The sequence below is a fragment of the Aphelocoma coerulescens genome, chromosome 1, assembly GCF_041296385.1.
Source record: "Aphelocoma coerulescens isolate FSJ_1873_10779 chromosome 1, UR_Acoe_1.0, whole genome shotgun sequence".
NCBI classification, from domain to species: domain Eukaryota; kingdom Metazoa; phylum Chordata; class Aves; order Passeriformes; family Corvidae; genus Aphelocoma; species Aphelocoma coerulescens.
In genome coordinates, this window is record NC_091013.1 from 119,682,165 (window position 1) to 119,706,259 (window position 24,095).

Below are 24,095 nucleotides of genomic sequence, written 5' to 3' on the forward strand. Positions count from 1 at the left end.
TCTGGTAGGCCTGAGTTAACTTCAGCTGTGGGGTCTGTGGCCGAGCTTCAGGGATTAATTTTAAGCAACCTGCTCCACAGCAGACAGTAAAGACATTGCTGTTTTTCTTCATACAAAATCTTAGCCTGAATAAGGGATCTGTTATAAGGAATCTGCAGATCATGTCTTCAGATGTTATTCAGGTTATTCAAGTCAACTTGGATGCGTTTTTCCCATTCCTCTCTCCTCTTTGCAGCTGTGAATGAAAGTCCTTGGCAGGTTGTCAGGGCAGGGTAAACATTTTGTGTTTTGGGTTCAGTGTGAAGGTGACTTGAGCAGGTGATTCTGCTGTGGCGCAGCCTCCAGACCTGCCACTATTCAAAGAGTTATCTTTATTTTAAGGATTTCTTTCCTCCCTCTCTGTAAATCCCTCCACATTTGCAGCTGAGAGGGCTCTCCCAAGAGATGCCAGTATCCACTAGGTCATGCTTTGGAATACATCCTTGGAGTACCTGCTTGAACTTGATTTCAGAGGCCTTTCCCAACCTTGACAATGCTGTGATTCTAAAGGGCCAAAGCCATTTAAAATAATTGATCTTGGCTGAATTCCAGGGTAGGAGTCAGGCTGGCTTTCCAGATACCCTGTCAGATCCAGATAAAAACATCCTGAAGAATTGCACTAAATACTGGTGGGGGAGAAAATCTGTTTAATGCTGGTACAAAACAGCCCCACTCCCATCAAGAGGCAACTTGTACCTCTGTGAGAGGCAGCGTTGATCAGATCAGCGTGGCTCTGTTAAGTTCACTGTGCTGCGTTGTCTGGCTGTGGGGAACTGCAGCCTCTGGAAACTTCCATTGACAATAGTGTTTCCATCTTTTTATCTAAAACTGCTGATCCACTGTGGGCTGTTTCCGTGATGGATCTCCAGAGAGATTCTGGCTGGGAAATGAATGGATGTGAAGGCTGCAGGGGAGGTGAAACTGGAGTAGGAGCTGATCTTCCCACCCAAGCCATTCCCTGATTTTTAAGGCAAACTTATGACTAATACTTTGGAAACAATGGTGAAAATGTCTGACTTGCGCTGTGGGCAGAGAGATAAAGACTAGGCTGGCACATCTTGTGTTGCTTGAGTGGATGGAGTTGAAAACATGGATTTGTCTCAATTCAGTCTTTAAGAAGATGATTTGAATAAATGAAAGCACAGTGTGGATTGAAAATGAGTGTTTGCTGCTGAGGGTTTATTGTTGTCCCACTCACTTTTATTTCCCACAGCTGTTTCTCTGGTTACTTGCTTTCTTTCCATGAACACTGGGGGAAGACCACTGCAGCTTTTGTGAATGTCATTACTGATGTGTTTGAGCTGTATTTTGCCTACTGATATTATCCATCCTTTGTGGGAGAACACCTCTAACGTTTGTGTGTGCTGCACTGCAGCTAATTATTTTTTTCCCTTTTTTTTTTATTTTCCAGGGGATCTACAAGTATCTTGAGAGGAACTTTTCAGACTTTAAGCAGAGAGGCTTTGTTGTTGGATATGACACACGAGGTCAGGTCACCAGCAACTGCAGCAGTAAGAAGTATGAGTATTGATTACATCTGCAAGACTAGAAATGAAATTGTGCCTGTAAATGCATTCTGTTCTATCAGCACTTTTTCTGTTTGTGATGAACTGGGCCCCCTCTTTCCTCTCCCTTAGTCCATTTAAATAGTAATGAAGAGAGGCTGGGACTAAATCCTTTGTGGTACCAGTTTGCCAGCAAATGAGGAGTGTAAGGCTGTTTATTCCACCAGAGAATTTACAGATTAAATGCTCAAGAACACTAAGCTTGATATGCCTGGGGACAAATTTAAATATGAAGGTAAATTCAGAGTATTAACATCCAGCTGGAAAGCCCTAAATATTAATGCACTTTTAACTCTGTCACTCTCTGGTATTTCACACCTGATTTAAGCTTGCCGGGGGGAGAAGAATTCCACCTGCAGCCTGCTGTAACCCAGTGTGTTTTCACTGGGGATTTTAGCTGGAGTGCTTAAAATGCCGACTTCCAGCAATGGCAAATAGTGCTCTTTTCAAGGAAAAGGGAGAAAACTGCTTCCTGAATTCTCTAAGAAATCTGAATCCCTTGTCATTTGGGGACAAAAACGCATGGGGTAATGGCATGCCTTGCAAAAAAGCCAACCCAGCAGCTAATTGGCATTTAGGTAATGAGAAGTTAATTACTGTAGTTATTGTAACTAACACAGTTCCTTTAAAAAGAATTTTTGTAGTACTTGCTGTTTTAGGGATGAAGATGTCCTTGGTATACCAGAGCACAGAATGCAGTGACTGTCTGCCAGGAGTTTTTCCTCTCCCCTGGTCCTTGGGGTACATGTGGCCCATCATCCCCCAGGCTTTGGCATGAGGGGTTTAAACTCGCCTGTGACACTGGATTTGCCAGTTGTGTGCAAACCCAGATTGTGTGGGCTAGGCACAGGCTAAAAATGGGCAAGTGTAAGAGTGATGTTCCTTTTTAGCCACCCAAGGCTTGGAATTCAGGCCTGGTGTTGTTTCACATGTCCCAGAAGCACCTCAGTTCTCAACCATGTGCTCCTCCTGTCTCCTGGGATAATGCACCCTTACAGCAGTGCTAAAATCGAACTGAACTCCCCCAAGAGAGTGTTTGCAGTGGGAGCAGTGTGCTTTCCCAGCACTGTGTGGGCAGCAGGGCCCAGGGGGATGGCAGACCATCCAGCTGTGTCCTGTGATTAAGCTGGTGTAAACCAAGCAGAATTTTAGTAGCTTCAACTCCAAGCTGAGCTCTCAAACTCTTCCAGGTGGTTTCAGGTGACATTTGACAGGTGCTGTAGTGAAATTCTGAGTCAGTGGAACTTGGACTGCTGGTGATGGGAGAGAAGGAAGTCAGTATTAATGCTTGTCTGTGAGAACAAGGGAGCAAGGTGAGCTTATGCCATTTAATCTCTCATCTGTTTTGACTCTGAGACTTCCCACTGCCTCCTGAGCTGTGGGTACCTGAGTGCCAATGAAGTTTCATACCAGTTACCTGGAAGAGAATGAGCTCCCCTGTTGCTTGAAAGGGCAACTTTATTATAAAAGCAAGATTTAGAACTATGGGCACTGTTCCTGTTTCTAAACATTCTGGAATAAGGGGTGCTGCTTTGCAGAAATACATTTTAGGAATAGATCTGCTTCCTGGACGTTGGCTGAAGCTGCTGGGCAGGGCTGGCGAATGAGCTTTGTGTGGGATAGCAAATCCCTTTCCAAACCTCCTGTTACAGACATCTGGTGCTTTCAGCTTTCTGGGAAGTGGTTTCTGTCCTTGAGCAAAGGGTAGGTGTTCTGCCAGGGGGTTCTGTATCTTTGTGTGGGATGTCTGCTTTGTTTGGGTGAGGGACTGCAGTGCCTTGCACTGTCCAGGCAGCAGCTGAAAGTGCTGTCTCAGATTCTACAGCCTGAAAACTGTTACCCTGACTGTGCAATTTGTAGGATAGCCCTCTTAGCATAAGCCCAAAAGCAGCAGAGTGCTTTAAGAAACAAGTGCCTGAAGGTGACAGGAATTCCATCTGGCTGCTGGGCTGCCCTGGGGAGCTGGAGTGACTGAATATTTTCTTTTTCCTCTTGGTAGGCTTGCAAAGCTCACTGCAGCAGTCCTGCTGGCAAAAGATGTACTTGTGTACTTCTTCTCCACCTATGTCCCTACCCCCTTTGTGGTGAGTCACCTTCTTGTCCGTATTGTTGCACCACACAGTTAAGGGAGTATTTGAATTTACTGAAAAAGAACCAGCAATTGTCTTAAAGTGTAACTTAACAGAAAAATAGAGGCTGCTTGGTGCACTTGGCTCTTCAAGGAGGCTGTAACAAGGATGTCACTGAATTCCTCAGTGCCTCTGCTTTTACTATCTCAAAAATACTCTTCTAGGCACAGCAGCTGTTCCTTGCACGGTTTTAAATCCTTGCTTGTGTTCCATAAGCTCTTCCAGCATGCTGTGTATTCTGTGGATCTTGGTTTGAGGGGAGGACTGAAATGCCTGGAGCACCTGTAATTTGTTTTTCAACAAGCCTTTTTGTGAATTCCTTTGTTCTGTCTCAGCCTGTTGCTAAGTGCTCCTGTAATCTGAGTGTAGGCTTTCTTTAGTTGGCCAGTTAATGATTGCCTTTTTGTATTTGATAAGAGCAATGTTTTTATGGAGATGAATTAGAACCAACTTCCTACTACTGGCTGCAGGAGGCAGTGCAGAGTGTTCATGTGTGTGGTTCTCAGACAGACTGGTGCTGGGTGAAAAGCCACCTCTGTAGGGTCCCCTGGCATACCTGTGCCACTAACACAAGCTCAGTGGCAGAACCCTCGGGTAATGCTGTCTGGGGTTCCCTTGCAGCCCTACGCCGTGCAGCAGCTCGGAGCTGTGGCCGGGGTGATGATCACGGCCTCCCACAACCGCAAGGAGGACAATGGCTACAAGGTAAGGCCTTGGTCACAGCAGGTCACAGCCTTTCCAGCTGCTTTCCAGCATTCCTTGCGTGTGCTTGGCCTGTTGTGGGAGCCACGGAGTGGTTTGGCTTGGAAAGGACTGTAAAACTCATCCAGCCCACCCCCTGCCATGGGCAGGGACACCTTCCACTAGCCCAGGTGGCTCCAAGCTCTGTCCAACCTGGCCTTGGCACCTCCCAGGGATCCAGGGGCAGCCACAGCTTCTCTGGGCACCCTGTGCCAGGGCCTGCTCACCCTCATGATGAAAAAGCTTTTTCTGTGTGTGTCCATTAGAAGGGTAAGTTATTTGAAGTAATTTGCTTCTATGACTTGACACACTCCTCTGTGATGAGAACATAAGACCACACAGTTTGTGTATCTTGAGCATAAATCTGTAGTGACATTCCATAGAGTCTAATCAGCAGCTGAAGAAATGCTCCAGCAATTTGTGTGTTTTTAGGCTTAAAAATCAGTTTAAAACAAAGCCAGAACTGAGGTGAATTAGTGCACACAGCTGGGGGGACTGTGCTGAAGATGGGAATGATTTCAGAGTGGATTAATAATACTCAGTAGCAGTGTGGTGTTCCCTGGTTTTCTGGGCATTGAAGAGGGGTGGGTGGCTTCACTTTGAAAGCCTGGGATAATAAAACCATCCACAATAGCAAATGCAGTGTTTTAACTGAGTATTTCCTTCCTCAACTTTGTAAGAACCTGAACTAAACTCTCAACTTGAACTGAGCAGAGCATTCTAGAAGCCCTGTGTCAGGGCAGCGAGTGATGGCAATGTGAGGAAAGGCAGTCCTGCTGTGCCCAGAGAGAACTCTTGGGGGTGATTGAACTGCTCTTGTCTTCCCTGGAACAAGCTGTGAAGTTCTTCACCAGCCTTTGCTTCAGCTTAGCTGGAGCAATGAGTAAGGAAAGAAGCCATGTGAATTTCCCAGGTGCTTCATTTGTCAAGAAGCAATTTTGTTTGTGTCTTCTGATGCACAGCAGTGTACTTTTCTCAGGATACACGTTTGTTTCCTGGTTTACTTTTCGCAGGATACAAACCCAAGAGCTGTTTCATCTTTCACCATTTCTTGTGTGAATTTCAGCAGCTTCTGAAGCTTTTGGACAATTTTAACTGAAGGTGGCAAACCCAGAGGACACTGACAGGAAAACAGAGGCAGATTATCTGGGCAGAGTCTGCACTGTGAGCTCAGCCATGCTGTTGGCAACAGACTGTGGGAAAAGCAGCCTCTAAATCATTCTTTAACAAAAACTTTTTTGTAGCTGAGGGTTAGATATGGTGTTTCCACTCTGGATAGTGTTACCAGCTGAGAGATTACAGTTGTTCAGCTGTGGAAAAACACGGACCTTGGCACACTGCTTATCTGTTTTGCTTTGGGTTCAAAACCAAGTCGTGCTCCTTTTTCAAAAGGAATGCCAGCCTTGGAGAAGGTGATGTTTTTCTGCTGTTACAGTTTGCACAGCACTCCCAGATAAAAGTGCCTGGTTTTGGTTTCTCACATCCTGATATTTCAGCTGTAATAGTTAAATACCAGCTTTTATGGAAACGGGTTGTGTTGCTGTGTAAGCTCCACTTATCACAACTGCAATCATGAACTCAGAGGCTCATGTTGAATGACTCCAGATGTCTTGAGAATCAAGCCAGTCAGATGCTGACTTCTCTGTATGACCTAAGCAGAAAGTAGGTGGAATCCTATAGCTAAAAGAATTTATCAGGTTAATAATCTTTCTAAATATACTGTCTTGTTTTCCTTCAACTTGCTTCCTTCAGGTTTATTGGGAAAATGGAGCACAGATAACCTCTCCTCATGATAAGGAAATTATAAAATGTATAGAAGAGTGTGTTGAACCATGGAATGGCTCTTGGAATGAAAATCTGGTAGACACCAGTCCCCTCAGACAGGATCCTCTGAAAAAAATCTGTGACAGCTACATGGAGGATCTGACAAAGATCTGCTATCATAGGTATTGTATAAAGCAAAAGGTACCTCAGTTATGTTTTTAAGTAAGCTGTGGGTTGCATGTGGCAAAACTGACAGCAGACAGACTTCACTGTGTTCCCTGATGTGTCATTACACTCAAGGGTCCACCACCCTTAGGGTTAAACCATTTGGTTGAGAATAAAGCAGCTGCCTTGGGGAATTAAGCCACGGTGAAGCACCCCAGTGGAAACTGTTTGATGCAGGTGAATACGCTCCAAGAGTTCTGAATAAAATGCAGGAGTTCGGAGTAAAAGTGAGGTGCATGTGCATGAAATAGAGGTGAGAAGATTCAGTCTGAAGGTTAGGTGTGGCAGAAGATGAGAATAAAAGGAGGAGGATGAATGATGTGGAGCAGAGCCAGAATAACATCTTGAAGGTGGTGGGAGAGCTCGAGTTTGATGTAGAAATCAACAGCTTATTCTTGGGAGACTTTGATCTCTTTCAGCAGAAGGTAAATATTTCATTTTCCAGGAGAAGAAGCTTTAACCCAGCAATTTCTAGTGAAAGTCCAAACAAGCACTTTCACTGGTTCCTTTGACATTAATGCAGAAATCAGCAGAAAAGTACACAGAAGAATTACAGCTTATTTTGCTTTCCCTCAGGAAAATAGTCTTGTTAAATAGCTGAAATCTCACTGAAGTTCTGCTTTCCTCCTCAGGGAGCTAAATGTGCAGAGCAGTTTGAAGTTTGTTCACACCTCTTTCCATGGAGTTGGACATGACTACGTGCAGTTGGCTTTCAAAGCCTTTGGATTTCAGCCCCCCATTCCAGTACCGGAGCAAAAAGATCCAGACCCAGACTTCTCTACTGTCAAATGCCCAAATCCTGAAGAAGGAGAATCTGTGCTGGTATTTTTGTTTCTTCATCAGATTTCTATGGGGAAAAACCAGCTGAGGAAGAGAACAGGGAGAATCTGCTTTCAGCTGTATTAATGCAGTGGGTGGTCTGTGGGGGGTTTTCTTTCGCTGTGTGTTAGGTGTAAGTAGGAAGGCTGTGAGTTTATTTACTCTCATGTTTTGGTTTTTTGCTCCCTCCTTCTCCCACCAGGAGTTGTCACTGAGACTTGCAGAGAAAGAAAATGCAAAAGTAGTAGTGGCCACTGATCCAGATGCAGACAGACTGGCAGTGGCAGAACAGCAGGAAAAGTAAGTGATGGGACCCTTTTTTGTCTTTCTGCAGAAAAGAGGGAGAGTCACAGAATGTCCCTAAATGGTTGCCAGGCACAGGCCTTCAATCCACTCTTTTCCTTAGCTATTTGGATAATTTTCCTCCTAGTTTTATCCTTTGGTATAGCTCCAAATGCATTTTAAATCAGTTCACTCAGCAAAGAGTAGATTAAATACTTACTGATGTGATAGGGAATGACCAAACGAAGCTCAGCTGAAAACTGAGTGGTTACTAAAGACAGTAAAATCTTGTTGTTTACTGTGTTTTCATTTATGGGCAAACCTTCCTTGGCAGTTGTCATGGGCTTCTTTTAGTGGGGTGGCTTTTTTTGTTTGGTTTTTAAAATATTTTTAATCTTAATCCTTTGTTTTCCCCTGCTTGTTCATATTGAACAGAAATTATTTTTCTCCCACTAACAGGCCCCAGTTCTGATGGTTGTGTAAGTAGAAGTTGTGCAGGCCCTGCCTGACTGCAATGTACAGATTGCATAGACTGCTCTGTATGGATCAATTCTAGACTGCTCTCCTGCTGCTGGGTAATCAAAGGCCTGAGCTGTGTTAGAGCTGCCAGAGAGGAGACCCTGGGGGTGTTTTTCCTGGCTGGCAGAATGCTCTGGGCTTGTCAATCCTTGAGGTGTGAGAGTTGTGGAGTCCTGTCAGTACGGTGGCTTTGTCTAGAGCAGCTTGTCGGTGCTGTGCTCACATCCTGGTGTTCAGTGACTGCTGGAGTCCTCTCCCTGGGCGCTGCTCCTGGGCAAGGCAGAGAGCCTCAGCTTGCCTCTCCCCCGCAGTGGCTGCTGGAAGGTGTTCACGGGCAATGAGCTGGCGGCCTTGTTCGGCTGGTGGATGTTTTCCCGCTGGAAGAACTGCTCCCAGGATGCTGATGTGAGCAATGTTTACATGTTGGCAACCACGGTCTCCTCCAAGATTCTGAGGGCAATTGCACTTCAAGAGGGGTTTCACTTCGAGGTGAGCGTGGGTTATGTGTTGTCGTCTCCATCCGAACCCCCGCTGGTGACCTCACGGAATGAAAAGCAGACAGGGGACTTCCAGGCTTTTGGCTGGGAGTTTTGAGGGATTCCAACTCACAGAGCATGTTCTGTCACCCAGACAAGCCCGATTTCAATCTGCTCAGTGTTTTCAGACTGGGAGATCAGCTTGGGCAAAGCTCAGGAACAGGCACACGAATTAATACCTGACTTCCAGGTAACAGGAATACCTTAGGTGTGGTTATCTCCCTAGAGAGAAATTCTTCTGTGTGAGAGCAGGGAGGCTTGTGCAGCATGCTGTATTCACTGCAAGTGTTGATGGGTTTGTGATGAGCACTTGGAGGTTACACAATGGCCCTTCAGGTGCCCGGTGCCAGCAGGTTTTAAATTTGGATTTGCTTGAGGCTGGGACAGGCAGAGGAACTGCTGTGTTCAGATCTTTAATGCAGCTTTGTTAAAAACTTGCTAAAAAAGAAACTGGGCATGCCCTCTGCAGACTGACAGTTATTATCATTCCTGCCTCCAGATTAAATCAGATTTCTGTCAGATGTTAGCCAGAAGAGAGGCAAGTGGCCAGAATCATAGCACAAACATCCAAAGGGCCAGGCCTTGTTTATCCATGTCCTAATTAAATCCATGTGCAACAGGAATAAGTGTTTTGCCAAACAATGAGGAATTTAAAATTGAAAGCAACTCTGAAAACTGTTTTGAGTGACTGGCCAGATAAGCCTAATCAGGGTGAATGTCAGTTCCTTGCAGTGGATTTGGTTCTCTCTCTAAATACTGGTTTGTTTGTTTTTTAATAGGAAAGGGACATATTTGACTGAAAGAAAAAGAGAAGCTGGGAATTTACAGAACCTCTTGGCCTCCCCTAAAAGCTCCCCCTCTTTTTTATTTGTAACTTCCTTCTCTCTAAGAAAAACTGTTTCTCAGCTTTTGACTGCTTTTGCATGATTTATGTAAAAAACCCCTCAGAGCAGTGCTCTCCCCTCCCAGCACCTAAAAGTGTTGCTTTTATAGTTCTGTAGTTTTTCCTCCTGAGTAACTTAGTCTCATCTGATGAGCACCACAGATGATCTGATGTGATCTCGGAGCACCACAGTCCCTGCCAGACTTTTTTCCTTGGTTTGTTACTCGTGTCCTAATATCCCCTAGGAAAAAGCTATCCAGTGGCTGTTTCCCTTGGATTCATCATCCAAACTGAAGATGTGACTTGTCTGGTGGTGCTTTACTGTCCCTATTCTGCTTGTCGATTAATTAGATTTAAATTTAAGGAAATCACTTCAAAAAAATCAGAAAACTATCCTTAAGCTTTAGTGTTTTGACTCTGCAGCAGTCTTCCCATTGACCCTAAAATTCAGAATACATCATTATATTTTCTCTTTGGTTGAGTGTTTTTGATTTTCTTAGTTTGAAGTGAACAGTGGCTATACTTTTTTCTTTGAATTGAAACTAAATTGAAGATGTGTATTTTAAATATTCTTTTTTTCCCCTGTTACAGGAAACACTCCCTGGTTTTAAATGGATTGGAAGCAGAGTAAAAAACCTCCTAGATAATGGAAAAGAAGTTCTCTTTGCATTTGAGGAGTCTATTGGTATGAGTGCTAATATCCCTTTAAATTGCTGAGAACTGAGGTGAGGGGAATGTAAATAGGAAGGACTGATCTTAGTTTTGGAATAAAACACACAAAAAGTACTTTTTGTCCTAGTAGTTGGTAGCATCATTGGTATTTTGCTCTCATCAAGTTGACTTGCCAACTCCCAGAACAATAAATTGTATCTGACTTGCTGTTTCTGGTATTGTCTTTCCAGCCCTGTAACCCCCAAGTTAATGAGATTTCTCCTGCATATGCAGCAATAAAGCAGCTTCCATGTACTGGCCAATTTCCCTTTACAGGATCAGAGGTTAAAACTTGAGTAAATCAGAGTGATAATGTCAGGTTATTTTTCCACCATCACTTTTTTTCTGCCTAGGCTTCATGTGTGGCACGTCAGTGCTGGATAAGGATGGAGTGAGTGCAGCTGTGGTCATTGCTGAAATGGCAACTTACCTGCAGGGCCAGAGCCTGACCCTGGCACAGAAACTCGTTGACATTTATGAAACGTGAGTGGTGTTGTTCATTAGAATGTTCTACTCCACTATTTTATATCTGGGAATAATCTAAGCAATATGTATTTAAATATAAATATATATAAATAAGTGTTTGTGTCCCTCAGATGTTTTCTCATTGTAAGTTGTTGTGGGGTTTTTTGATGCGTGATGGGTTACAGCCCATCACTAGTGCAGATACTGCTGTGCCTAAAGGGGCTCCAGGAGGGCTGGAGAGGGATTTGGGACAGGACACAGGGAATGGCTTCCCACTGCCAGAAGGGATCTGTAACAGAGCAGAGGTGGAAGGAATGGCTATGGACATGATCCCAGCAATAAAACAAGGATTGTGGTTACCAGAATAAAGATGCCAAATGTGCCAAAACCTCCCGAATCTTATAACTGAAAGCATTAATCTGCTTGTAGGTATGGGTACCACATATCCAAGACCTCCTATTTCCTGTGCTATGATCCTCCCACGATCAAAAGGATATTTGAGCGACTCCGCAACTTCGATGGCCCTCAGTCTTACCCCAGCTGCTGTGGGGTTTACAACATCTTACACGTCCGAGACATCACCACGGGCTATGACAGCAGCCAGCTGAACAAGCAGTCGGTGAGTTACACAGTGTTTTTGCAGAGGAGGGCCTGCAGAAACTGAAAGGGAAATACACTGGCCAAGAGGCAGATGTACCTGTCAGCTGAGGGGGCAGAAAGCTCCGTCAGAGCGCTCTGCATCCTTTCCTGGGGAGAACACTGCCTGTGTGGGAAATGCGGTGGTTCCTCTGATACGACAACCGATGGACTTTACTGACTCACTGAGCCTGGTGCTCCTGCAGCCCCTCAGCTTCCAGGGGCCGGGCCTGCAGTGGCAGTAAGGGGCTGCTGTTGTTTTGTAGGTGCTGCCAGTGAGCAAGAGCAGCCAGATGATCACGTTCACCTTCCAGAACGGCTGCGTGGCCACGCTGCGCACGAGCGGCACCGAGCCCAAGATCAAGTACTACGCCGAGATGTGTGCGCTGCCCGGGCGCAGGTCAGTGCCCCGAGCCCCCCTGGCTGCCCACAGCAGGCAGACACACAGAATGGGCTTCTCAGCACCTGCTACACGAGGCTTCTTTAACTAACCCCATTCTCCATTTACTTAGAATTAAGAAGTGATCAGGTGACAAAATCACAGAATTATTTAGTCTAGAAAAGCTCTCTGAGATCAGAGTCCAGCTTGTGGCCAACCAGCCGGGGCACTGAGTGCCACATCCAGGCTTTCCTTTTGCTGCTGCTGGTGAGTGTGTTTGCAGCCAGGTGGGTTCCACTGCCTTTGGGGATCTGCTGTGGTACTCCGAGCTGCTGGGTAGGAACTAGAGGTTGTTCACCTGCCTTGAGCTTCTTCCAGTTTAAATGAGTGGGGGGAAATCCAGGGTGTGTTTGCACCACGGAAACCTCTTCTATTATGGAATCATGGAATGGCTTGGGTTGGAGGGGACCTTAAAGACCATCTTGTTCCACCCCCATGCCATGGGCAGGGACACCTTCTGCTATCCCAGGTTGCTTCAACCTGGCCTTGGATACTCCCAGGGATGGGGTAGCCACAGCTTCTTTGGGCAACCTGTGCCAGGGCCTCCCCACCTGATTATTGCAGTGTTAATTGAAATTAATTCAGTTAAAGAAAAGGGCCACTAGAGGGCTCTGGGCACCATCTTTAAAAGTCCCTTCCGACCCAAACCATTCTGTGATTCCATGATAATCCCTGCTGAAAAGGAGCTTGTTAAAGCAGGCAGCTTGGAGTCTCTACACCTGATGGGGTAGGAAACACAACAGAGCAAGTCCATCCCCATCAGGTCTTGCTGTTTCTTTATTGATGTTTGAGTGTGTCCCAAACCTCTGACCTGGCCCTGTTCTTTCCTGCAGTGACAGAAGTGTGCTGGAAGAAGAGCTCCAGAAGCTGATTGAGGCTTTGATTGAGAATTTCCTGGAGCCTGACAAGAACGCGCTGACCTGGCGCTCTGCGTAGAGCCCGGTGCTCAGGGGAGGCACCGTGTGGAACAAAGGACCCAGGAGCAGAACCAGTCTCATGTTTGTGTGTGTGTGTGTTTTTGAAACAGCTGCATTCTTGTTCTGTCAAGAAGAAGCATTCTTTTGTCAGGCTTTTCACCAAATTGGGATAAGGAGAGGTGGTTAGAGGAAAGGGTGGAATTTGTTATGGTTGTCAGTCCTTTTGACCAAAAGTTTAATTAACCCATGCCAATGCAAGTGAACTGCCCTAGTACCTTTGAGGCAGCTGAGCTTAGCTGCCACATCTTGTCTTACACTCAGTTCAGGTACCTAAAACACCTCTTTTTTTGTGTGTGAAAAGGTTTTAAAGGAGTGATCACTCCAAACTGACAACAAAGGCTGCTTCTTCCCTGCAGCTCTGAGACCTTCCCTACAGGTCTGCACTTCCAAAAGCATCGAAGCAGAGCTCAGCATTTCTTGTTTAGGCAAATTGTTGACATTTTTCAGCTACTTAAGAATTCTTCTGTTGGTAAAGGTGTTCTTGGTGCATTGTAGCTTTTCTGTGTGTGTCTTAAGATAATTGGCAGTGAAACAATAGTGGCAACAGCTGCAGCTTGGGGTTGGAATTGCCTGGTGCCTTTCCAAGGCTTCCAGAGGACCAGGAACTTGGTCATTCCTTGGTAAAATTGCCCCTTCTGACTACCATAGACTCTGTAGCTACTTCTTGTCCCACAGCCCTGAAGGGTCTTAAGCTTTCTTGGTTTTCTGTATGTAGTTACTTTGAGTGACAATGCCAGTCAGTGACTTCTTGGGTTTTGCTGGCCTGAATTTATATTGTCTGTATATTAAAAAAAAACTAAGGAAGAAAGTGGAGATGAGAGACTGACACAGTTATTGTGATCTTTTTTTAAAGTTTTTTTTTTTGGTCCTATCAGGTAATTTGTTAGAATAGCACTTTGCAAATACTATTATTCTTTAAGGACAAATTTTTAACAGCTTCTCTCATTTGTTTTCTCCCTTTGCTCAAGTAGCAATTGCTAATCACATTTTCCAAAAAAAGCCACCCAAACAAAGCAATACCCAAGTTCTCCTTGTGGTTATCCAATGATTTTGGGAAATAAACGTTGTGTTTTGGCACAGGAGAGCTTGTTCTGGCCAGCTCCTTGCTGTCACTGACAGCAAGTAAAAAGAAGTAGCAGCAATTCAGTGCTGGGTTTGATCTGTGTTGGAGATGACTGGAGAAGACCCCAAGGTGCCCTGGCATTCAGGCTGTTGTTTTGCCTCTACTGTTGCCTCTCCAAATTCCCTCTGGTTATGCCTTTGCAGCTGGATGCTGTAGGATGGCACAGGGTAGGCTTGTGTGTGTTGCCTCTCCATGGCTTCGGAGAGCCCTGAGGTCTGGGTGTTTCCTGCTGCCAGCAGCTTTGCACTATATCCATGGAGAAGTATTTCAGTGTCTGTGAATGTACATGTAGAGAAGGTCTGTGTTGCACAAATTCTGACCTGTCACTGCTATTTATTTATTTTTTTTTATTTTAAGAGAAAGTATCTCCAAATTGTTCTGCCATTGAGTGAAATGTATCTAATGCCAAAAGCTGGTTTTCTTTTTTTTTCTTTTTTTACCTTGACTGTACATTTGACTGACATGGTGGGGAAAACAGGTAAAATCAGTTACACTCAAAGGATGCTTTTGTTGTTGTCTGTGCTGGGTAGGGCTGGGAAGGCATTTCTGACTGCTGCTTTGCCTTGCTTTCCCAAAAAGGGTGCAAATCTGGATCCCCACTGCACTGAACTTGAAGGAGCTCTTGCCATTCCTTCCACTGGCAGCGATTGAACTCGGAGGCGTTGAGGATTTTGTTCTCCAAGTAGTGGAGAGGAGAACAAGTGACTTGGCCATAGTTGTGAACAAACGCTGTAAAAAGCATAGTGTGTGTTACTGTAGCAGTCATGTCTTGTGAGTGATGGTTGTGCTCCTGCAGAGAGCAGGAATCTGCAGCTTCCCAGAGATCTGCTTTGTGTCAGTAGGCAAGTGCTAGAAATGGAGAAGATGTTTTCAAATAAACATTGTTAGGAGCTGGTAACTGTTCATAGTCCAAATATCTTTAACTGAAGAAGAAAGCCCAGCTGTGGGGTGTTGTGTATCTGGGATTTCCCCCATGGGTAGGTTTGACAGCGAGCTGTAGCTGTAGTGATGCTTTTGGGATGACAGCAGCAGGCACAATGTGTTGAATGTACTTTCAGGGTATGATAACTATTTGCTGTTTTGAAACTGCTGCTACTGTTGTTTTCCTACTGTATTGGAGCTGGTTGGATATATTTATACTGTTCCATTTGTGGAACTCCTTTATCTCCTCCCTCTGATCTCCCATCCCTTACTTCTGTTACTGTGAAGGACTGGAATTGTCGTTTCCTTGCCCTGTAACTTTGTTATGCATCGTGTTACAGTTTACTTGGTTTGTGCACAACCTTCCTTGAGTTGTCAGCTGTCCTTTCACACTTCTCAGATAAGAACAAAGGCTTTTCTGACTTGAGTGGAAAGCAGGTCACAGATCAAAGGATGCTGTGGATGTTGTTTCTGAGGTGCTTCCAGGTGGAACACACCTTTTCAAAGGTTGGACAGTGGCTAAAACTGAGGTCATACAGCCAGTTGGGTTTAGTGTTTGATAAAATCCAGAGGGCTTGGGTGTGTCCCTTTGCTGTGACACATTTAACCTCTGTGATGAAGTCGTGTTTCTGTGGGCCTGGGACAGGAGCTTTCCAAGTTCAGGGCTTCGCCAGGCAAGGCTGAGTGTCTGTGAGGCAGAGCTTGTAGCTGGATTTCTTATTCTGGTTGTGATAGAGCAGCCAGGGTGTGGATTAAATAGTTCCAAGTGTGGTCCATGTCTCCCCTCCTGCTCCTGTGAGGGTGTGTGAGGGAACAGTGAACTCTGGTGTGGCAGAGGAGGAGGGATGTGTGTAGCAGGGAGAGCTGGGCTGCAGCTGTGGCCCAGAGCTTTGTGTTGGGCTGCTGAGCCAGCTCTGCTTCCCTTGCGACTCCGAGGAGCTGGGGTTCCCTTGGGCTGCGGCAGCCCTGGGACCTGACCTGAGGAGCTCTGCTCATTTCCCTCATTTCAAACACACAGCCCTTCCCTCTGAGGGGAGCACACACTCGTGCTACCCGGGGTAGATGAAGAGGGCAGACCCTGTGTGGTGGCTCAGCTGTCCGGGTGAGTTGCCTGGGGCTCCCTTCCCTGCCTTGCCTGCTCCCAGGCTCTGGGGGTTGGTTACCTGCGTGTTGGCATCCCTGGAGTTACTCCCTGCTTCAGCCCTGCTTGGGTAGTGCTTCGTGTGCCCTCTCTGCCAGGCTCCTGATCTTACCAGAGGTTCCAGCTCCCATTTCCTCACAGGAGTGTTTGTGTGACACTACGGTAGAAGCCAGGAGAGGAGCGATGGGTTCTGGCCCCTGGGCAGGGTGGGATGTGTGTCCTGCCCTAGGAAGCACCTGGATGGTCTCTAATTTTAAAACTGATACTCTTTATCACTTTGTTTTGTCTTCCCTCCCCCTTTTTGACCTCTTCTCTCCCCAACTAAGAGAGAGGGGGCTCCTTGCATGGTGACATCTGGGTGGTTGCAGTCCAGCTTGATTCCCTTTGCTTTGTACAAGGTGATTGAAGTATCTCAAGTTGCATCGTTCTCCTTGCCTGGAATCTTGGGGAGTTCTGGATCTGTACTCCTGTTTACCTGATGTCTGTTCTGTAAAACTAGGGCATATTACAAGTACAGAGTGAGAATTTGCACTTTTCTGAAGAGTTTCTGTGTACTGCTATGTGGATTTAGCTGAATGAAGTGTTATAAGTAATAAAATATTCCCTTCATAGTCTCAATCCAGGTTTCTTCTGTCTTCTTTAGCCAAACACTTCTGCCCCAAAAGCTGAGCTGGGCTTGGAGGGATCTCCATGTCACACTTGGATAAGGCCTGGGAACAAGAGACTGTTCAGAGCCTCCTCCTTTTGCTGGTACTGAGATCTCCCCTGATTGGGGAGGGTGGCCCTGGGGCTGAGGGGGGGGCTGGGACCTGGAGGTTGTGGGGGTGAAGCTGCTTCAGGAAAAGCAGCAGCTTGGGAGGGAGAGGGTGTTTGAGGGAAAGGGGAGAGGAACAGCCACTGCTGCAGCTGAGCTGGGGTGGGCACTGCGGGGGGGGAGGGGGGCTGGTGTGAAGGGATTTTTGGCTTCTCATAGAATGTCCTTCCAGGGCAGGTGGCAGTGGAGAGGGACTGTCCTCAGGAGCCACCTGCTCCTGGGCATCTTCTGGCCTTCTCATGCAGCCATGAAACCGAGACAAGAGCTGATTTCATGGAATCCTAGCAGATCCAGGAGGGTTCCTGTGTCCCGTCAGTGGTGGCTGCAGGCTTCATCCCGTGGCATCCTGTGTACCAGTTGTTTTATCTGCCAAGGCTGCTCTCCCTGAGCCCCTCTCCTCCTTCCAGCTCACCAGAATTACCTCTGAATTCCAGTCCATCCTCTGCAGGGCATTGCAACAGATAGTGCTTTCCAGGGAGACACTCAACCCTACCCCTTCCCAGTGAGAAAAGATGCTAAGGATGGGGAGAGGGACAAGTTTGTTTGGGCTGGGGGTGAGGGGAGCAGGGCAGGGACTGGAGTAGGGGACACAGCACCTGGCTTGGGCCCCCACTGGGCTGTAGTTGCAGGATCCAGCACTGGATGTCACCACCAGTCTGTGCAGAGGGATGGAGCCCCGGGGCTGCCAGTGTGTCCCCCTCAGTGTGGGGGACAGTCAAGGGCCAGGCAGGACCCCTGGGAGTTCAGGTTTGGGGTGCACTGCAGCAGGGAGAGGGGGGACCCTAAGACTGACATCTGCTGTCCTTGTCCCTGCTGAACACAGGCATTTCTTCCAGGAACAGCACGACTGGGCTGGTGCAGCCTCCTCGGGGTGCCTAAGAGCAGTGTGGGGGAACAGAGCATCTCCTGGAGGCTCCAGGGCCCCTCGGTGCTGCTGCCAGGGCACCAGAACCCGGGGACATGCAGCTGGGAGCAGCCAGGGTCGCTGAAAGCTGATGGGTCCTGGCAAGCAGCAGTGCCTGGCTTTGCATTCAGGTCTTGTCAATTTAAATGTTAATTTAGTTACTAAATTAATTACCAACGTGCCAAGCCCAGCCCGCGTGGGCTGTCCCTTGGGCTCGGCACTCTGCAGGCTCCTGAGGCATCTCTGGAGACAGTCCCTCCTGGATTGATCCTGCTTGGCTGCTTCTTGCTGTGGCAGGATGTGGATGGTGCCCAGTGGGCTGGTGTTGGTGTCAGGGCAGCCACAAGGGATGAGGGCTGGGTGCTTCCTGCTGTCCTGTTCTGTGGGAAAGCTGAGGAGGTGTGTCTGGGTGTATGGAGCACGCTGGAGCACTCAAAAACCCATCTGGGCTAGGAGTGGGATACACAGCCCCCAGCACCTGGTCCTGGGAGTTAAGGGGAGGTCCTCAATTGAAATGTTTCCCAAAAGGGAAACTGAGGCACGGGGGAAGGGAGAAATGGACCCGGGGCCCCATCCTGCCCGAGCAGCGCAGCATCTCTGCGGCTGAGGAGCCTGAACAATTAGAAGTGATGAAGATCATCTAAAAATAGGGATTTGTAAATGTCAGGTTGGCGAGTGGCTGGGGAACGTGCTGGAGGATGGAGCAGCTCTGCGGGCTTGTCTGTGCCTGTGTGTCCTTATGCAGGACGAGGCACGTGCACTGACCTGCCCCGGGCTGATCCTGGCTCCCCAAACCCCCTAACCTGCCTGATGCGGATCATCCTGGACAGCCAGCACCAGAGGCATTCTCTGGGCTGTTTTATCCTGACAGGAGCTGCAGAAGGTCCCAGCTCTGCTTTGGATGGGAGATGGGGTGGGGGACACCAGCCCCTCAACCTAAGTTATTTTCCACTGGCTTTTGATAGGAGGAAACTCCAGCAAACACCTGAGGCCCCATGGGATGATCCCAGCCTCAGGATTTGGGTGATGCGCTGCCGAAACCACGTCAGAGATGCTTGGTCCCCCTCTCTGTGCAGGCACCAGGAGCCTGGTGGCACAGGGACAGCCTGTGGGTGTTATCCCCTCCATCACCTCCAGCCCTGCCAGCTTCTCCGTCATCCACAGAATCCCACCTGTCCCCAACATGCCAAGAACTTGCTTAAAACAGCTGGGAACAGAGGTTTATTTGGAAAAATAATCCAGATTGGGGCAGATTAGTGGAAACACATCCTTCCCCATCTGCCTGGGCGGTGCTGTGCCAGCTCCCTGAGGGGCTGCCTGGAGCCAGCCTTGGCAAAAACACACAGCTCTGCTCATTCCCGTGGCTTTGACCTGCTCCCTGAGCCCCCCTGGCCAAGCTCTTTGGCTCCAGCTCCTGTCCCTCAGGAAAAGTCTTCCAATCCCTGGTGCTGTCACCTCCAGCCACTGCCTTGCTGCTGGGGACAGGTCAGTGCTCAGCAAGGAACTCCTGTCTTCCAGAAATATCCCAACCTGGATAATTAGGAACAGCCATAAGTAAAGAGGAGAAATCCTTATTAATAATCCCAGTTTCTTTAGCAGGGCACAGGAACCACCTCTGAACCAGAGGAAGGACACACAGAGCACTGGCCTGGGTGTGGGGGTCCCGAACCTGCCCAGTGTTTCAAGTGTACCCTGCTGAGGACCGAAATCCATTTCTGTGGGGTTTTTTCCCCTGTGAGAACCCTTCCCTGCTCCCTGCCATGAGCTTGGGACACTGGGAGGTCCATGTTCCTTCATGGAGAAGGGACTGCATGCAAACATGCTGGCAGCTGGGGTTCTCCAAACACAGGGCCGTTTCTGGGAACCCAAAATGCACATTTTGAGTCTCAGCTTGGTGACAGTGCCCTAATCCAGAGGCTCCCTAATCCTGCTCCTTCGTCATGTGTGGGGTATGCGCTGTACAGAACAATATTGATGCTAACAAGCCACAGGAATTACGCTTCCACAGCTGCTTATCCACCCCCATCCTACCCCCTTGCACGTTGCCTGGGGTGGGCTTGGCCTCCCTGGAGGGATCTCACTGCACCCAGTTTGGAGGGCCAGGAGGATCCAAACCTTTGGCACCAAAAGAAGTGCCCTCATCCCTGGTGATCAAAAGCCACCACCTCCCTCCCTCCGGCCTCAGGAGAAGCTGGAGCAACCCGCTGCCCACACCAGCCCCTTCAGAGGAAGGGCTTTGGGGGCAGGGAGTGTTTGGCCACTTCTCCCTCCCTGAAGGCGATTTCCTTCCTGTTATCGATTGCTGGGCTCTGGTGGCTGCTGCCGGAGTGGCGCTCCGGTCCCTGCTCCACCACCCCCGTGTGCCCCCAGAGCCCTCCAGGCTTCTCCCTGCTCCATGGTCACTCTCACCAAGGCTCCCCAGCTCCGGCCCCGTGCTGCACTCCCGGAGTCACAGCTGGGACCTGCTCTGCCAGCTGTGCAAATCCACCCCACAGCCCCTTGCTTTGCTCAGGGGCTGTGGTTTGGCTGCACCGGGGTGGGAAATGGAGGGAGGAGGTGGGGAAGTGGATGAAGGTTATGGCAGGCTGAGATTTCTCCCCTCGTAACTCAGTGCATGGGGTGACAAGGTGGCACCAGAGCCCACAAGTTCCTATGCTGGGGGGAAAACCTCAGGAAATGGTCTTCAAACTGCAACAAGTTTTGCAATGAGCTGAGCCATGGGGATCTCAGGATTCCCCAGGAACCAGGATCGAGCGGGGAGCCAGCTCCCTGCTCAGTAGGACCAGCTCAGAGCATCCAGCAGAATAATTTTGACTCCCAGTGTTGTATCCCCACCCGAACACGGCCCAGCTGCAGGCTCTGCTCCCGCTCTCCCTTCCCAACTGACCCACCTCGATACCGGGATTTCAAGGGGAGGAAGTTCAAAGGCTGCATCCCTCCCGGAGCCTCCAGGCCTGCCCGGGATGGAAATAACTGTGCTTTCCACCTGGCCTCTGAGTCCACGCGCACCGTGGCTCAGGGAACACAACTCCCACAGAACTCTCACTCCCAAACCCAGCACAGCTCCTGAGCATCCCCAAACACCCGGCAAACCCTGGCGCTGGCCCCGGCACGGCTGGCTGCAGCCGCGCTCCTCACCCTGCCCGCCTCACCTGCACCAGCCTCCCGCTGTGGAGAAAGGCAAACGCAGATGGATCAAAATGCAACGCTTCAGTTTTCATCCCAGCACCGAAACCCAGCGTTTTAAGATGCCACATAGCAAAAGCTGCAGCTTCCTTCGGGCAAGAGCCGCAGCCTCGCAGCCGGAGACGCTCCGCGCTCTGGCACCTCATGAATTACACACCGAACCACCCGGGAGAGAAAAATTGCTTTAGAAAACTGTTACCTGGATAATTTTCCTGAGCCCCGGCACTGCTGCCAGGGAAGGATCAGGAGTGTCAGAGCCTGAGACAAGCCACACGAAACCCCTCTGCAGCCCCGGCCACCAAGCTGGCTCAGGAAGAGAAGTTTCTAAGCACCGATGAAAACACAGGAGCCCAAAGCTCCCTTGCTCTGGCAAAGCGACCACAGTAACTTCGCCTCAGCCGCGGGGATATTCGGAAATCGTTTGCAAGGAGCTTTATAGAAAATAGACGATGGAGTGGGTGCAGCTTTCAATATATTTGCTCTAGGATATAGTAACAGGCACTAAAGCAAACACGGGCAGGAGAACTAGGGCGGGAGCTTCTGCTTCGCTCGTTTTAAATTACAAAGTGCCGAGACAGCCAGGTCTACGCTACATTCTAGAGTCAAAGGGCTGCCCCCGCGTGCCCCGGGGAACATGCACGCAGCCGGCGGAGGCGTTTCCTACAGCTGCATCGCCTTGTGCCTGGAACGAGCTGGAAATGTCATTGAACAAACTAAACGGATAAACGGGCTCGGAAAAGCACGTCGCTTCTCGGGGGGAGCAGCTGGATGGTGCGTTTTCCTCTTTGCAGCGAAACGAAAAGGGCAGAAAAAGAAATCAAGTTCAACTTTGCACCTGTCAAATAGAAATCTAATAGGAAAGAGAGCTGTACACGGTCAAAGTCAAGTCGGAGCTCCAGGACCGTCCAGGAGGGCAGTTTCAGGTATGGCCCGCGGCCTCCTGGGCTGCGCCAAGCGAGCGCCGGGGCGCGAGTGCCGCCGGAGGGCCCCGGCGCGGGAGGCGCTGCCCGACCCGCGGGGGCGGCGGGGCCGTGCGAGCCAGCACCCCCCGGGCCGAGCCGGGCGTGCTCCGCCTGCGGGCACCGGGACGGGGGAGCGGTCCAGCCTGGTGCCCCGCGGCAGCCCGTCGGGTCGGAGAGGGCAGGGGGAGCCGGTCCGGAGCCCTGCAGGGAGGGTCACCCCGCTCCGGTGCACCCCAGCGCCCACCCCCGAGGCCGGCTCGCCCTCAGAGACCGATTTTCGGCGGCGCCGCGGCAAGGCGATGGATGGGCCGGGGCGAGGCGGGTGCCGGGCGCGGAGGCGTCGAGGGGCGGGTGCCGCAGGGGCGAGGGCGGGTGCCGGGGGTACCGTCAGAGGCCGGGGGTGCCGGCGCAGCGCGGGTCGGCGTCCTGCTCGTAGCGGTAGTGGTAGCCCTCCATCTGGTCGCGGCACGCCTCGCGCAGGTTGTGCAGCCAGCGCTTGATGCCGCGGCGGTTCAGGTAGAGCACCATGAGGAAGACGATGCCGATGAGCGCCAGGACGATGCCGAAGAAGACGTAGGAGGCGGTCTCCAGCCGGCCGGGCTCGCCGCCGTCGCTGTGGGCGCAGGCCAGCGCCTCGGGGCGCAGGCGCAGCAGGGCCGTGCCGCGCAGCCCGGGCGGCCCCGCGCAGCGCAGGCTCCGCGCGTCGAGCACGCGGGCGGCGGCCGCGCGCAGCCAGGCCAGGAAGGGGCGCAGGCCGCAGTCGCAGCTCAGCGGGTTCGCGCCCAGGCTGAGGCGCAGCCCCCGCAGCTCCGGCGCGTCCAGGCTGCGCAGCTCGGCGGCCGCCAGCCGCTGCAGGGAGTTGTTCCGCAGGTCCAGCTCCTCCAGGCCGGGCGGCAGCAGGGCGGCCGGCAGCGCCTGCAGCGCGTTGCCCGCCAGCTCCAGGCGCCGCAGGCTGAGGTTGCGCATGGCCAGGGCGAGCTGCTCCTCGAGCGGGGCCGCCAGCAGCGCCTGGTTCAGCTGCAGCGTGCGCAGCAGCGGGACCCCGGCGAAGGCGCCGGCGGCCACCGAGAGCAGCGGGTTGTGGCTCAGGTCGAGGGTGCGCAGGGCGGGCAGGCCTTGCAGGGCCATGTCCTCGATGGTGTGGATGTTGTCGTGGCGCAGGCGGAGCAGGCGGAGGTCGCGCAGCGGACGGGCGGCGAAGGCGGCGCGGGACAGGACGCTCAGGTTGCTGCCGGCGATGCTGAGGTTGTGGACGGCGGCGGGCAGCTCCCTCGGGGGCTCTTCCAGCCGCTCGTAGCGGCACTGGACCAGCTCCGGGGTGGCCACGCAGTAGCAGGCGGAGGGGCAGGCGGCGGGGGCGGCGGCGGGGGGCACGGCCAGCGGCAGCAGGGCGAGCCCCAGCCAGGGCAGCCAGCGCCCGCCGCCCGCCGCCCGCGCCTGCCTGCGGGCCATGCTGCCGGCGCGGGCATGCAGGGCGGGGGCCGGGCGGGCCGGGATGCGGCGGGGTCGCTCCTGCCTCGCCGCAGCCCCCCCGGGGCCGAGCTGCCTCCGGCGCCGCGCCCGCACACGGCGGCTCTGCCGGCAGCGCCGGGCGCGCCACTGCCCAACTCGGGCCGGGGGGGGGGGGGGGGGTGGAAGGGGAGGAGAGCGAGGAGGAGAAGGAGGAGGAGGAAGAAGAGAAGGGGACGGGTTGGGGCTGCCCGGCGCTGCGGGCTGGGCTGGGGAGCGCCGCGGGCGGCGGCCGTCGGGGGGAGCTGAGCCGGGCTCCGCTGAGCCGGGCTCGGCACCGACCCCACCGAGCCCCCGCCGCTGCGGGGTCCTGGGGGCTGGACAGGGCTGGCGCGGTCCCCTTGCTGCCCGAGGAGGGATTAGGGGATGTCGCGGTCCCCATCAAGCCCGGGGAGGATTTGGAGGCTGTTCCGGTCCTCTCCCAGCAAGGTGGGAGTTGGGGGGCTGCTGCGGTGTGCCCCCCCAGCCCTTGGGGGGGGGGGGGAGGGGGTGGAATGGGGGCTGTCACAGTGTCTGTCCACCCCAGCGAGGATTTGGGGAATTACCTCAGACCCGCTCCATTCCAGGGAGGATCTGGGGGGTTGTCTCAGCTCGCCTCCAGCTGGGGAGGATTTAGGGGCTGTCCGGCTCCCCTTCCAGCCCTGGTCCCCATTCCCTGAGCTGCCCCACAAGCCAGACACCCCGCAGCATCTCTGAGCATTACAGGGTTCTCTCCCTGTGCTTCCAAGCCTGCTTGGTTCACATCGGCATCCCGGGGGCTGCCTAGGGCTGGGGGGGCAGGGGGGATCACAAGCCCCTGGTCATG

At 51.1% G+C, this 24,095-nt stretch overlaps 2 protein-coding genes across 4 annotated transcripts in view; one reads left to right on the forward strand and one right to left on the reverse strand.

Moving 5' to 3' along the window:
• The window catches only part of LOC138117036 (glucose 1,6-bisphosphate synthase-like), a 37,695-nt gene extending 21,162 nt beyond the window's left edge, over positions 1-16,533 (forward strand). For 2 of the 3 annotated variants that reach the window (XM_069026981.1, XM_069026971.1), the window contains exons 3-14: positions 1,451-1,557; positions 3,604-3,688; positions 4,355-4,438; positions 6,227-6,420; positions 7,096-7,285; positions 7,485-7,582; positions 8,395-8,572; positions 10,094-10,187; positions 10,567-10,696; positions 11,108-11,297; positions 11,581-11,714; positions 12,587-16,533. In XM_069026981.1, the coding sequence (XP_068883082.1) occupies positions 1,451-1,557; positions 3,604-3,688; positions 4,355-4,438; positions 6,227-6,420; positions 7,096-7,285; positions 7,485-7,582; positions 8,395-8,572; positions 10,094-10,187; positions 10,567-10,696; positions 11,108-11,297; positions 11,581-11,714; positions 12,587-12,689 (1,587 nt within the window). In that variant the 3' untranslated portion in view covers positions 12,690-16,533. The other variant, XM_069026978.1, reaches the window with a different exon arrangement.
• A 5,545-nt stretch (positions 16,534-22,078) lies between these two features.
• TPBGL (trophoblast glycoprotein like) lies at positions 22,079-23,233 on the reverse strand. Its single transcript, XM_069032526.1, has one exon. It carries the CDS (start codon positions 23,231-23,233, stop codon positions 22,169-22,171), a length of 1,065 nt encoding a protein of 354 aa, XP_068888627.1. The 3' UTR covers positions 22,079-22,168.
• Between the last annotated feature and the right edge of the window lie 862 nt (positions 23,234-24,095).